This window comes from Artemia franciscana, chromosome 12 (genome assembly GCF_032884065.1).
Source record: "Artemia franciscana chromosome 12, ASM3288406v1, whole genome shotgun sequence".
In the NCBI taxonomy this organism is placed as follows: domain Eukaryota; kingdom Metazoa; phylum Arthropoda; class Branchiopoda; order Anostraca; family Artemiidae; genus Artemia; species Artemia franciscana.
This window is the reverse complement of record NC_088874.1, coordinates 17,905,196-17,920,483: the sequence shown is the minus strand read 5'-3', so window position 1 is coordinate 17,920,483 and position 15,288 is coordinate 17,905,196. Positions and strand designations below refer to the sequence as shown.

Sequence of the window (15,288 nt, the reverse complement as noted above, 5' to 3'; positions counted from 1 at the left end):
AGCTTGTGAGTCTGCTTAGGACCTAATCAGTGTACATCTGCCAAAGCCAGATTGAGCCGTCTAGCTTCCCGATGGTTTTTTAAAGAACTTTAGGGCAAGCTATCTGCCCTACTAAGTCTTTGGACTTTTTATCGCGAAATCTTCACCAGGCAGCTTTTTCAGTATTTCGAGTGCAAAATTGCCTATTAGAGGCTTTGGGTGATCAACCAGAATTTTGATTCGTAAACAAATGTTTTGGGCGGGTGTTGGCCACAAGACCTTAAAACTAAATTTGTAGAGATTTCCCTGGGAATATAGATACATTTTTTGGTCTATAGCTATAGTGAATAAGCTGCAGCCATTATAAGAAGGCTGAATTTATTGTGGGCACGTTTTAATCAAAGTTTCTCCTAGTTCAAGGTTACCTATCGGCAGCATTGGCATTATTCTTTATTTGTGGGTCAGGAAGAAGTTTAAGTGAACTTCTCATACTTTTTTTTGCCTCTGATACATTTACTCTTTCTCTTTTCCCCAGTTTAGAATTGGGGTTCAGGAAAAAACGTGTGTATTGTAAAATCTGATTTTCTACAAATTTTGATGTATCTTCCTAGATTTTGAAAAATAATTGGTTGTTTTAAAAAAAAAAAGGATGTGGTAGTTCTCTGATTTTTTGAAGTGCCTCTGTGACTGAAGGTGTTGCAATACATACAATTTGACTCCACCATGATTTGTAGGTTTTGGGATAGAAATCTCATTGACTATTTTAGCAGCCTGCCGAGTAGGAGGTTTTGATTTTAGTTATTCTACAGTTTTTGCGCATTTTTGCTTTTTGTACTTTAGTGTAGAGTGATGTATTTTAATAACCATCTATAGGTACTAGGTATACAAATTGATAGATTGTGTGCCAAGATAGAGTTGTGTATCGGATTCCTGTAGCGTTCCTGAATGTCAAGGATTAGATTGGCTTTAACAATTTTTCTTAAAAATTAAAATGTCTGACCTGAACAATATTTATTGTTTATATCCGAAGCGTATTTTGAGAAACTTAGAAGTTATCGAACTTATACACGTTTTGCTGTTAAAAGATAGACGCCATAAGTCACATAAAGTAATGGTTATTTTTCATTTGAGCTTCCAACGGAGATCTTCAGAAATTAGCCAATCGAAACTCTGAATTGAATTTTGATTATTTGTGTTAAAATTCATTACTTTGGTAATCTATACATGTTACTAATAAGTTGATTGTCGGTATTGTTCGTCCTTTGAAACGATGCATGTTGAATATGTTATTTTCCGGCATTTGTATTAATAGCTACAGTGTAGTAGTAGCGGTGGTGACACTCGTTCAAATCGTGAATTGCAGAAATCTAGCAGACCGTAACTTTATCCTAAAACTATATGGCCAAATAAAAGAAGAAAAGGTGAGAAAGAGCCAGGAGAGGAGCTGTAAAAAGAGATGAAAGAGCTCCGCAAGAAGCATGAGATAGGAAAGGATGGAGAGATTCTTTGGCATAATGCTCGATATGCAGCAGTAGCCATGTAGTCAACCAACAACAAAAAAGATGAAGTATCTAGCTTGTCAATCTGGTATGCAAATGAGTTTTTTAATTTTACCTTGTCTTTTAATCATTTTCAAGAGATTAAGGCGTACAAAATATGAATGTACTTATCATTTTTGCTGCCGTCCTTGACGATCGAGTACTAGCAGTTGTTAATCTGAAAAATGTCAACCTCAAACTTTAAAAATAAAGCGCTTAGAGACAACCCCGTGTGCAAAGTAATTTTAAGCTCATTCTTTCATCTGAGATCAAGTTCTAGATGTTGGAAGGCATACGAAAATCCTCGTAAACCATCAAGTATTAAAATTGGGTCTCTAAGAAGGCAAGGGCCCTATGCAAACAGTCTTAGAGTTTCTTCTTTCTTCTAAAGATTCGAGAGACTGAGAGCACCAACCCTTAAATTATGAGGCAGATAATTGCAAGTCCTGTTTCCTTTTGACCATTACTTGTCAAAAAAGGGAAAAGGCATTAAAGAGGGGGTATATCTTAAGCTGAGGTAAGATGAGTTAGCCTTTTGACACACGCTTAAGGATGAGGAAGAAATTGTCATCCTCTTACCAGAAAGCAGCAACAGGTTGGAACTACATTGGGAAGAATCGTATCGAATTTTTATGGAGCTGGGCGGTGCGAGTTAGATACTTGCGTTAAAGAGTCTAGGAAGCAGTTTGGGGTCTTTCCTGTTAGCTTACAGAGGAGGCTAAATTGATGAAGTCAAGATTTGAGAGGAAAATCTGCAGAGAAAGACGATCAAACCGGCGGTCTCCTCAGTTCGACCTTGGAGGATGACAAGGATAAGTCCTCTTTTAGATTAAAGATCTGGTTGAGACAAATGTTCTGGCTATTGAGAGAATCTCAAGAATAAGTTACCTAGCTGAGTCTCAGAGGAATTGGTCTTTAATGAATCAAATTCTTCAACCAGCACATGTTTTTGGCCTTTCAGAATCAATCATGGTGGTCTTACCAAGCAGTAATGCTCCCCAAATGCAATCCCTGAGGATTCCATCCGCAAAAATAGCTAATCATTGAATTTCCTCCTCGCCTCCTCCATTTACTTCTTTACCTTACTCTCATATATGGAGCTGCCTGAATGTGCATTCATTGAAATTTTCTCCACAATCTATTTCCACTTGCTACTCCATCATCCCCCGAAATGGAGCCTGTAGTAGTTGAAACCTTCTATCATTCATAGCTCCAGGTTGTACCTCCAGGACAGACCTATCTTCTAGTTTCCGGTTTGAAGCTTTTTCTATTGATGGAATTTAAAGAGGAACCGAGCTGCTGTAGCCAAGCTCTTAGGGCGCCTAGTGCCGTCCTGTGCACCAAAATTCCTGAGAGTGAGTTCAACGGAGGTTAACAGGTGCTGACCCAATGGCTACTCCCCATGTCCTTTTGTCATGTTTATATCAAAGGGTGATGATGACGTAAAATTCCTCTCCTTCTGCTCCTCAACCTCTTCAACGCCCTTGTCTCCCACTTTCTTAAAATCTCTCCCATATCCCTTAGATATTCCAATGGAGCCAGATGTATTCCGGTTCTGGCCCACCAAGCCCCGTTTCTTCTTTTTCTGACGAAGCCGTGGTGGATAGAATAAGATTTATTAAGTTTAATGAATGTATAATAAATCCTGAATTTGTACTTTTAAGAAAAAATATTATAAAGAAAAAAAACATTGAAACGAAAAGGGAAATAAAAAATGTAAAACAGGAGCTAAAAAAACGTAGTCAATGTTCTAAAAACAATGTGGCAGCATCAACTATGAAAAAACTATAGCGAAAACCGTTACAAAGCCGAATTTGTGATTGTCAAATATATAATGAAAAAAGAAGAAAAAAATAAGGGAAGTAGGAGGGAAACTAAACGAAATTATTGGGGTTTGGTTATTAATCTTTTCAGTTATACGGGGCTAAAACGATTATGGATATACTGAGGTAAAGCTAATTACTGGCTATGAGATAAGAACAGCTGGAAAACAATACAGGTTGAGTGTGTAGTGAAGGGGAGATCCCTTGGATGCATATTTTTGGTGTGACGTTTCAGTAGTAAACTTTTTTTTTAAGCGGAGACAAAGCCAAATTTTTCCGCATTCTAATGTTTCTACCCTGGCTCTTTTTTTGTTAGAAAGGGTTTATGGGAAACTAAACTTTACATGGAACTAGTCAGTATCGATTTCGTTCGAGCTCACAATTCAACATCCAGAGTTGTCGAATTTATGGATTTGGTGGGGTGAGGATGACCTCCTTGATTGATTCCCTTCAAGGGGTGAGGACTCTTAGACCCCATTCCTGAAAAGTGTGCTGCGGCTCCAAAACAAGAACTGTTTCCCATAGCAGCTGTTACTCGGTTGAATAGAAACTCTCACGCTTTTCTGGTGGTTGTCAAAAATTTCGGTTGTTGGTCAGAAAGAAAAGAGACGGTGAAAAAGGAGAGAATGGGATGTAATCACTCAGCATTCGCTAAATCCTGCTGAGAGCCATCCAGCCTGTTGAACGGGCGTTCGTTATGGTACGCGGTCAAGCTAGGGTGCCTCTCTGGTCTTCTGAATTTTCATAAAAAAAAATATCGCCAGTAGCGTTTTCGATCATAATATAACTTTTATAACTGACTTTAGGTGATCGATTGAAATTTGTACCTATAATTTTAATTTTTGAAGAAGAGTCCATTTGAAGGCCTCAATGATGTTTTAAAAACCCTTACCTCTGGTTTGCCGCAAGTATTTCCCCATTTAAGTAACACTTATGTTTCAAGTTGGTTTTGATAGTTCATTGTGTTTCTTTTTTTTTTTTTTTTTTTTTTTTTTTTTTTTTTTTTTTTTTTTTTTTTTTTTTTTTTTTCTTTTTTTTTTCTATGCCGCCGATCTCAGCTTATTCTTGGAAACTGTTAAGGGTCTAACCTTTGCGGTTTCTACGGAAAGTGTGGACCTCAGGCCGGATTGATGAATATGACATTACATTTTGGAAAGCTCTGCAGAACTCTTGCCTGGGGCCAAAAAGGATGGTTTTTGCTTGTCCACGAGCCAGAGCCTATGGTGTGCGAAGTGAAGTGGAGTTATACAGCCTATGTCAGAGAGAAGTATCTAAAGTTGTGCAGCCAAGCTTTCGTTTCATCAAAGCATGTTTCTGCTTTCGAGCGGAAAGCTTCGTTCTAGCAGGCAGGCACCACTTTCAAGTTGATGATTAAAATCTATAAGTGTTAAATATATGTGGCAGTTACCCGGCCCCACAACCAATATATCTTCTTTGAGTGATAAATAGAAAAATTTAAGGAAGCAAAAATGTGGCATTTTCCCACGGGTCCGAAAGTGCTGCCATGTATTGTTTCTACCCATTTCTGTCCGTGATTTCAGCTGAGTTTATCATTCGGTTTTTCGGACTTGGGATTGGGGTAGAAAAATGGTATCAAATGTGCCTAATAAACTTTAAAAGTTCTCTCATTGCTAAAGAAATTGGAGCTTATCCTTTGCTCCTTTCTAAGTGGTGACGTTAGAAAGTTGGCCTACGGCAAAAAAATCAACTTTTGAACTAAGAAAGATAGAATTTTTTTGACGGCAATCGATAGCTCTTGTGAGCTGATCAAAGTATATGGCATCTATTTTTTGCTACAAAAATTCCTTCATGAGGTATACCAGTTTGAAAGTTTCAAGGGATTGACAACTTCAGTAGTAAGGTACACACTGAAGAAATCTAGGCCGATACAAATTGTGAGACATATAGAGGACTTGTAAGCAACAATTGGCTGTTAGGTAATAGTCACCTTAGGCAATGAGGGGTTAGCAACTTTTGCTAGTTGGTATATCTGTTATTTGTTTCCAGTGTATTTGATGGTAAAGCCAATTTAATTCCAGTGGTAAGACATGTAGGGGACTTTTAAGTAATAATAGGATGTTGGGCTACAATCATCTTCAGCGATGAGGGGCTTGCAACTTTTGCTAGTTGGTGTACCCATTTATTTGTTTCCGGTGAACATGATGTCTATCACGGGAGAGGGACTTGTAAGTACGAATCTGTTCACTTTGGGCTAGAAATTTGTGCAAATTGGTGCACATTGTACTCGATCTCTTTAAATCTGACAGAATTAAGTGTTTACGCAACGGGTACAAACGGTAACGTAAAACAATGAGGTAGCTTCGTAATAATTAGTGTCACCTATGGTATTTTAATCCTGAAAAGTTACGGATAGCTTTATAATACCAACTAGATTATATAAGATATTATTCCAAGTTTTCATCCGTCACGATGTCTACGATTTAAAAGGATAAAGTTCAACTGGCTGCAAAGTCAATTTAGTCCCTTCTTTCGATATTATTTTGTAGTTGATGTTTTTTCAACGCTGAGGAATAGCCTTTGGTCATGTGATAACTGATTGCGTTCTTGTTTGAACATACCGTTTTAAAAACTTCGATAGGCTGACAACTTCATCATTTAACCGACAGTGAAGAAACAAGCACAAACGAGAATGTAAAACAATGAGATAGTTTCGTAATAATTAATAGAATGTCATCTATGGTATTTTGATCCTGAAAAGTCAGGGATAGCTTTATGATACCAACTAGAGTTTATAAGATATTGTTCCGAGTTTTCATCCCTCACGATGTCTACGATTGAAAAGGATAAAGTTCAACTGGCTGCAAAGTCAATTTATTCCCTTCTTTCGATACTATTTTGTTGTTGTATTTTAACGCTGAGGAATAGCCTTTGGTCATGTGATTACTGATCGATAGCGAAGAAACAAAACCAAAGGGTGGCTCTCGCAACACTTTAGCCGGCGAAGGTGGACAAAGGTTGCCGCAACACTTCACGTTGCTCGGGCAACGTAGGTCTAGTTTTCTTTAGTTTAAATTCTACTCAGGGTCGCCTACCTATATCTGCCTCTCTCCCAATAAAATCTATTTCGAACTACTTTGCTTAAGGATTAAGAAAGCTTTGCTCCAATTGCTACAAGGTTTTTTTTTTCAGTTTAAAGAAGATATCCTTTTTTGAAGTTAAAGCTAAGACAGCATAGCAATATTATTTCTCGATGTGTAACTTCCGGACTGTTTTACATACCTTATTAACCTACCCCCCAACACTTTTAAGTTGATCGTTGAGTTTGATAGTGAAATAAATGTAAGTAATATAAGTGTAAGTAATTGACATTGTATAACATAAGCAGTATACAACATAAACAAAGTAAAACACAAATTACAAAAATCTACTTATGTGCTCCATTGCCAACCTGAGAAATCGTCCTCAGGCTTTTACACTTGCAAAACATTCATCCCTCATTACATTCATCAGCCACATCTCATCAAACCTACACTTTTTACACACGTCATTTTTCAACTCTATCAATTCTTCACACTTGTACATCATACGATCCCCACTCTCGTCCATACTTCCACACATCGGGCAAAAGTAAGGATCATCTTTCCCTTTTCTCCTCCCTAAATACTTCTTTGTTACTACAAGTGGTAAACTACACCCCTTTAATTCAAATATATATATTTCAATTCTTCCTTTCTTAAATTTATCAAACAAAACCGCTTCACCCCGTGTCTCCTTCACCGACGTGTAGAGACGGAGGGAACCAGAAAGGCATGTTTCATGCTGCCAAACCTGTATCTCTTGATCTCTTAAAAATGTTACCTATAATTTTTACAATCTCTGTATCTACATCTAATCCATTTTTCCACATTTCCTCCACACAACAATCCTGTAAAGTCCATCTCATCTTGTACGGCCATGAACTTGGAGATTCATCTCTAAGAGCTGTTAAATAAGCAGATTTAAGTAGCCCCACTCGCAGCATCTTCAATATACGCACCCAAAACCTAACCATGTTCACCAGCCTACAACTTCTTAGTGAAAGAATCTATAAATCTCCTCCAACTATTAAACTATTTATATTTACACCTAGCCATCTCTTATATCCCTTATCTGGCTCCTTAAAATTCAATTTGAACACATCCCACTCATTTCCCCGCTGCTTCCTATATGCTTACTAAATAATTTATTCTGTGCCTTATACGTCAAATTAAGTTTTTTTTTTGGAAGATCTCTTCTTTGATCTTTCAACAAGGCTCTTCTTCAATTTTTCCCTTCTCCACTTCCTTTTTCCTTTGTCCTTGTTTTTTTGGGGGGAATATGTTAACTTCTGCGTCTTTAATTATTATTTCATCTTTGTTACAAAAATCTAATACGTGAAAATAAAAAGAATCAAGAGGAAAATCATAAAGTGAAAAGAATAATTTTTATAAAACTTTGAAAAAGCGAAAATTTCACTTAGGAGTCAAATCAAGAAGTGAAAAGAATCATTTTTATACAACTCTGAAAAAGTTATGCTAGCCTTGCCTCTCACAAAGACTATCTGTCTTGGTTTTCTAAAACATGTTTCTAAAACACGGGTGTTTTGAAAAGTTTAGGAAACTGTGAAAGATAATTTCCAGATGAAATGTTTAGGAATAGCTGTTTAGGAAAGGCTGTTTAGAAAGCTGTTTAGGAATGTTTAGGAAAAGTGAAGGATGTGAAGGAAAGAACATAAAGCCTTTCAACATCCAATAACGGTTTAGTTGCTGAACGATTTGTTCCCTCAATTAGATTTATCGCCTTGTTATAAATGTTGGATAGTAGTTTAGAAAACAAAGAAATAGAAGACATTCGTATAACTGGACAATAAGAAACATGCGACTTGATAAAACCGTGAAAGAGGATTCTCAGAATTGGCCAAGGATAAATATCTTAGAATACCAAGGATTCTGTATACCTTCTTTTTAATCAAATTAATATAGAGCTTAAAAGATCAATTTTCTGACGCCAATAAAACGGACATGTCTATCTATTGATCTACTAATACAGTCTTCGTACAGATGAATTTCAGATAGTTAAGAATAGCCATGAGATACACGAAAAGAAAAAAAAATCAAAAAACCGGATTTAGATACATTAAGGACCAGATACTAAGCATCAAATCAAAACAAAACTCTCAAACAGATCTAATAGCTTTGTGCAAACCTCAACCTCCGTCCTTCCAGAAGTAACAAGGGTGCTTTCAACAGCGGAAGCAACAAGAGAATCAAAAGAAAGCAAACCTATGTGCACTGAAAAATGTAGGATGACATAGACGACAAGCATCGCATTCTCAAAAATCTTGCTAAATAAATAATGCAGAGATATTGGCCGAAAATCAGCTTTCGAAATACGTCCTCCAGGCTTCGTTCACTATGTTAGGATCAGTAAGGAGCTTTTCCATCTAATCTTTGATGGTTCCAGCTGTCTGTGAACGTTTTCAAAAATTTCATTGGTGATATGGTATGCTGAATGAGAGCCCATCTAGTTTCTTCCTTAGCCTACTTTGCTTTTGGCTCAGAAACATGACCCTTATCATCGCGGACGCTTTTTATAGCCTTATCAAGCATAGCATACTCTATATCGAAGTTTTAACTCGCATCAGCAAACAGAGGCTATAGAAGCTTATTCTTCTTGTCAGCCCTCCTCTCTATCATATTCAACGACTCGGCAGAGATACGTTCTTCGTTCGGTGACTTTTCAGACCAAGTTGTTGCCAGATGACTTCTTTGTAAGTTTGCCTAATAGTAATCGAAGCTTCCTTCAGATTTTCATCACTCAGTAATCAAAGAGCCTCGAATCTGTTGGTAAGTTTTTTTGACCAGATATCTTCTGTTTTACATTCTGTTTTACGAAATGTTAGGGCCGTTGCCTAGTTGTCGTCACCTTTTTCGGGACCGACGGTTTAAATCCTATTTTGGCAACCATAAGGCTATGGTTAGAAAAAAACATAAGTTCTTCTAAATTCGTGAATATCGCGCAGTGATGTCAATCATTTCTTACTTATCGATAAGTGGTAGCGCTGGGTTTTTTTCGATTGCATCATAGGAAGACAAGGAATGCTTTTGTATATCTTTTAAAGCGTATAGAGTACCAGCAACAGCCAATCCATTGGATTGAGCCATTCCTGTAAACAACTCTCTATTTTCGTTACGTTCTCCAAGACCAGGACCTCGATTCACCAGGACCTCGACACAATAATCTCTATCGTTGCCAACCTTCGGATTGAAATCTCTTGTGATAGATAATACAATGTATGAGGACATTGTGTAGGACAGAGTTCGGTTCGTTATAGAGCATCCCTTTCTGATCAGCTGGGGGTACGCTATTGAGTTCATAGTATGCAATCAGGGACATTTTGGCATGCTTTCCCTGGAAGCGAGTAGTTATATTACGGTTTCTCACGGGTTTACAACTAATCAGTGATATTGCCACAGATTTTAAAATGGCTTCGGACATTCCAGTTTCTCTCCTTGTTTTATTGCCACATAAGATTACGGTTTTTCTACTGTTCAGCAGTTGCTTCCCATTTCGCAACCCCGTACCTTCATGAGGGCTATGATGTCTAGCTGACAGTGGTTCATCTCCTGCTACACATGCTCTACCTTCGTCAGCTGTACTAAAATTCAATGTTAAGTAGTATTTTTGCATTCAAAACTGTTGAGCTTTAGGTGGCTACAAGGTTCGTAATGGAAAACGTGTCTCAGATAATTTTCTTCTTAGACGATTCTCATGCAAGTTATTTATTTCCCTAGAGAGTTTCTTCTCTGGTTCTGGGAATGGCTTGCAATAAGAGAAGTGGGGGTACAGGGTTGTCTTCAATAAAAAAACGTAGTTTTCATTTTTCTACTAAATATGAAAACATTGTTGTACATATAGTTTCCTCTGTGCAAAACACGTAAGAATTCTGAGATAAATAGTGCTCTGTTTGAAATTTGTCTTAAAAGCTTTGACAGACAAAGCTGCAAATGCTTCTATATTTGTGAGCTCTTTTACTTTTAAACAATTGTTAAATTTGGTTTTGTTTTAGGTCATCTTATAGAGCTGATCGCCCTATCAATTTAGGAGAGAGAGAAGTTAGCCATGTGGACATGTCTTATGCCCCTACAAGTAATCTTGGCGAAAGAGCTAGAGCACATTCTCGGCAAGTAGCTTCAGAGAAAACAACTGATGTCCCAAAATGGTTCAAGCTTGGGAGATGACTTGTTCTTGATCTTTTCTTCCTATTTTGATGCCGAATCTTTTGTACGTGAATGTTTAAAAATTGCTTTACTTTAATTTGGTTTTTCTCTTAAAAATTATTATTGAAGATTAGAGCTCAGTAACCAATACTTGAATATATTAAATCAGATTTTTTTTTGAAACAGGAGGATCGTTTTGCTTAGAACATACATGTTTTTATTTAAAACGGACACTAATGGAGTAAACCTACCCAATTTGCCGAATTGCAATTAACAACCAGCTAGCCATAGCGAGCAATTTATTTTATTGACCGAGTAACATTGAATCTCGAAATGTAATTGGAAAAGAATTTAGTATAAAAAAGAACGACATTAAAATACGCGAGACTAAATTAGGTCAAAATTACCTTCGGGGCACAATTTTCACCGTGAATTTTTCCCAATTTGTTTTGCATCTTTTTAAATTGATTTATCGCTGCTTATACGATAAATCTTTTTCCAATGTACTATTATCAATATGAAAAATAGTTTAAACGCTTAGAAACCAATAAGGTATGTCTTTTGTTTCGTTTTTTTTTCCCTAAACAAAAGAACTAAAAAAGAAAATAAGCAATCAAATTACCAGCTTAGCTTGTCATTGGGGGGCTCATTATTTTGTTGCAATATTCCATTGAATAAAAAAGGGGAAAAAATTCACCAATAAACAGTAGTTTACTACTATTACTTCACTCAAATTTTCAAAACGTGTGCCCCCCCCCCTAGTTGATGAATACTCTTGCTCCTTATTGCCCCATCCGAAGCTTCAGCTATTGACATGTTCCAATACAAAGTTTAGAATCAATTTTAGTATTCTATAATTTCATCCTATACAGTCTTGCCATCAGTAGGACTTCCAAAGTCCCATGGGCAGTTCTTTAAGTAGGTCCAACCATTTAGGAATTGGGGTTGGTCTTCTTCGTTCATAAAGAGTGGCTTTTGGTATTTGATGTTCAAAATTCATGTCTACAATTCAATAAAATAAATCAAATACAGCTTGGGGAGGGGGGGGGGTAAATAACTAGAAAACTATCGAAGATAAAAAAAAGAATAGCAAGCTTGAAGTTTTTACAGAAAAAAAAACTCCTTTGATTATCCTGAGTTAGGGTAATCAAGAAAATACCATTATATAATCAAGAAAACAGCAACAAGTTTCTCTAAAGAGAAACTTGACAAATCCTCCTCTTCTTCTTTAGTTATGCTGTTTTTTTCTTCGAAACAAGATTTTTGAACAAATAAAGAAAACAATTATATAGCTTTGTATGCGTTTGTGCAATTTAACCAAAAAGTTCCAATATTATCACTTTCGGTAACTTTTACACTAAAAACAACAAAGTAAAAAGAAACAATTTTGATGATTAGAGAACATTAAGATTCGTTGAGTGATTGTTTGCAAGACTTAAATTAGACAGTTAGATTCAGTATGCTGTATTTTGCTACAGAAAAGACCCAACCGGCTCCAGTACTGCACAAGCGAGAACATATTTTAAGATGAACTGATCTGATTACTGTTAATTGGGCCTCGTTCATCTTGTGGGCATTTGAAAACTTTTTTTAAATCTTCGTATCTTTTACCAGTTGACGACAGCTGATGCAATCAGTTTTAAGTTGAATGGAGAGAAAAAAAATAAGCGAAAAGTCCAGTCCTTCTCACTGAATTTTTTTGAGTACCAGGATTTTATGACGCCGTGTATTTAAGCATTAACTATATTATTTTGTTTAATTTGTTTAATTTCGTTATCTTAACGGTTATTATTATATCGAAATAACAGCTGAGGCCCTAGACCTTTTCAAACTAAGTTTATACAAAGCCTTGGCTCTCTGTATCCCTCTCTTAGAAATGTTCTATTAGCTCATTATTACTTCGTATGTTGCTATGGAACAAAGTGAGATTTTACCACCTATAGTGTAATAGCTGATTTCAAGAATCCATTGCACGAATTATTATTGTAGCCATTTTTTAAATATTCTTGACACATTAATCGTTATCAAAATTCTTTCTTTTTTTAGAGTTTCGGTTACTATTGGGTCTTTTTGGTTCTTATTTACAGTTTTTTACTACGGACTGTTTGATTTACGATTGGCTATCACTTTATTTTCTCAAAGTTTTCTCTTTGATACCATTATTTTATTGATTAATTCAATCAGCAGAGCTTATTGTAACGACTTTTAAGTGTTTTAAAAAGTAGAGTTGTGACAAGTCAAACTTTAGCGTAAAGAGCGAGGCGTTGAGGAGGGGACAACCTCTTTTATATACGGAATAATATCTGTTCGTTTTAAGTGTTAATGTCGCTCCTTACTTTCAGTTAAAAAACTTGTTTTTTTATTTAACTTGCGTTTCAATGATTTGAAACGCTGCCTATGAATGCATAACCATTCAATTGCGCTGAACAAAAGGGTTCTCTTACATACAACACTAGTGTTCAAACAGACGTATTTTATCTAAAATACGGACAATTTTTAAAGCTTATTGTAGTTAATTATAATAATTTATTAAATAAGCATGATTATTGTGCTCCATTGAACGTGGGTTAGACGTAAAAATGAGTTAAAAGAAAAACTCACAAATCCTAAGAACTTTTGAAGCTAAGAGAAAATATTGTTAGCTTATTTTGGTAAATAGACATTCCAAGAATTTTCTATCCGTTGAAGTACGAATCACAGCCTATTGAGCTCTGAAGCGCGACGAGCAAATAGTTAATTGTAGTAGGTTTCAATAAGGGCTTTTGAGCGTAGTTCAATAACTGCAATAACTAGTGATCTCTCCCAGAGAACTGGGTTTTACTGTGGCTGAGAGTTTCTAAGCAATGGAATTTGCCATCCCTAGTGGTTTATCACTATTTCTATTAATTTTTTATGTTGTTTAAGAGAAAAATTACTAAATCAGTGCATAAACCACTAGATGACTGAAGAAAATCACTAAATCAACCAAAAATCACTAAAATCTAGTGATTTTTTTCATTGCCTAGCAACCCTGGTGATTATAATTAGTCGAATCTCTAGAAATTAAGTTCAAATAAATGTGGGAGTTCACTTTAGAATGACTGAATTATGTTAGACATTTATATTTTTGAACGTGTATTTTGTATAGAAGATACCGTAGAGCAAAAAGGCATGCACCAACAATCATATTTGAAAGCAGGGAGATTTCCTGCATAAGATTGCTTCCTATGGTTCCCTACGACAATTTGAAGTATTTTGGCGTAAAAGCATATTCATGTTTTGACTCCTCTCCAAAAAGGATCACAGTTATGTGTATCTATGATATACAACCTGTTTGTCAAAACATGAACATGATAAACAATAACGTATACATAAATAAAAAATATGAGCTTGAAATCATCAAGTACTAAGATCAAGTAGCCTAAATCCAGAAGGATGTGTGTGGTTTTTCTATCCTTTGGGTTACCACTAGATTCAGTCAATACCAGCCTTAGGCTGTTTGATTAATTGCTCAATTAACCAAAACCCCCATACACAAGAAAAAACTTCATAATCAGCGAAAAGAATGGGGTAAGATGACAGTAAGGGGATAAATTCGTCATACGTAAGAGTTTCCAACTCCATAAGTTTGAAGTTGTTTTAGAAATGCCTAAATTTCTCTCAAGTCTTTTTTATCCAAGGTTTGATGATAAAGAAGAAATTTGGCTTGAATGTTCATTTTGATGTTTGGCACATTGCGCAGAAACTGAAGTCGCTTATTAGCGAATAATGAATTATGTTAATTTAGTGAATTAAGTAGAGTTTGAGCAGGGCCGTATCCAGAATTTGTTTTTGGAGAAAGGGGGGAGCTTTGTACAAATATGCATTTAAGACAAAGGATCAGTCAATTGTCTAGTCAAGGGTTCCCTATGGACATCACTGCTTCCTGTTTGAAAGTGAAGCTACCGAAAGGATAGATAAATTATGTATTCTTGGTGTATATTTGTCATGGGGCCAGCACTTCAATCAGATACGGTCTTCTTGCACAAGACCGTAATAGTAAGCTGTTGCCACCACTCAAATGGATCGAAAATAGGGCTTTAAGATAGAACTGTAAACCAGGGTTGCCGCCCGGTGAAAAAAGATCCACTAGGTTTTAGTGATTTTCTTCAATAATCGCGTTATTTATGTGCTGATTTAGTGATTTTTTGTTTAGGTAATATATAAGTCACTATAACCTCTAATTGAGAGATTTAATGTTGCTTCTTGGGCGGTCAGAGCCCGCAACAACATTAAGGCATCTTTAGCCCCTTTAAGGGCTAAAAATGGAATTTGCCCCATGGATGATTATTGAATTTTGGAAGAGCATAAAAAAAGCATCGAGTGATGTATTCACTTTCTTCCTAGCTAAATTATCTGAATATGTATAAATTTACCGTAGGGAAAGAGTTTCTTAGGTGAAAAGGAGAGCAGTTGCCACGTCAGTTCATGGAAATTATGCGGACAAGGCCGTATCCAGTGCCAAAAGGCCCCAAAGTGCCTTTATTTTGATTGCATTCTTCATTTACTTGAATAATTCTATAATTCTGTCTTGTTACTAACAATGTAGCCAGAAGACTGTATTGAAGGATAGATGGCCTTCAAGTATAATTCCAGTCTTATAGTAGAATTTGAGTGTATACTTATCAAGGCACCCTAAGCTTAGAACCCTAGAAAAGCGAGAGAAAATGTCAAAAAAGTACGCTAAATATTCAGTAATCAGGCTCAAAAATAGTTGTATTGTAACTGAAT

At 36.2% G+C, this 15,288-nt stretch overlaps 1 protein-coding gene across 1 annotated transcript in view; it reads left to right on the top strand.

Annotated features, from left to right (window-relative positions):
- The window catches only part of LOC136033786 (tether containing UBX domain for GLUT4-like), a 54,599-nt gene extending 43,963 nt beyond the window's left edge, over positions 1-10,636 (top strand). Inside the window, exon 11 of the mRNA XM_065714688.1 lies at positions 10,389-10,636. Within this exon, the coding sequence (XP_065570760.1) occupies positions 10,389-10,560 (172 nt within the window). The 3' untranslated portion in view covers positions 10,561-10,636. The remainder of the gene's footprint in view (positions 1-10,388) is intronic.
- The last annotated feature ends 4,652 nt before the right edge of the window (positions 10,637-15,288 follow it).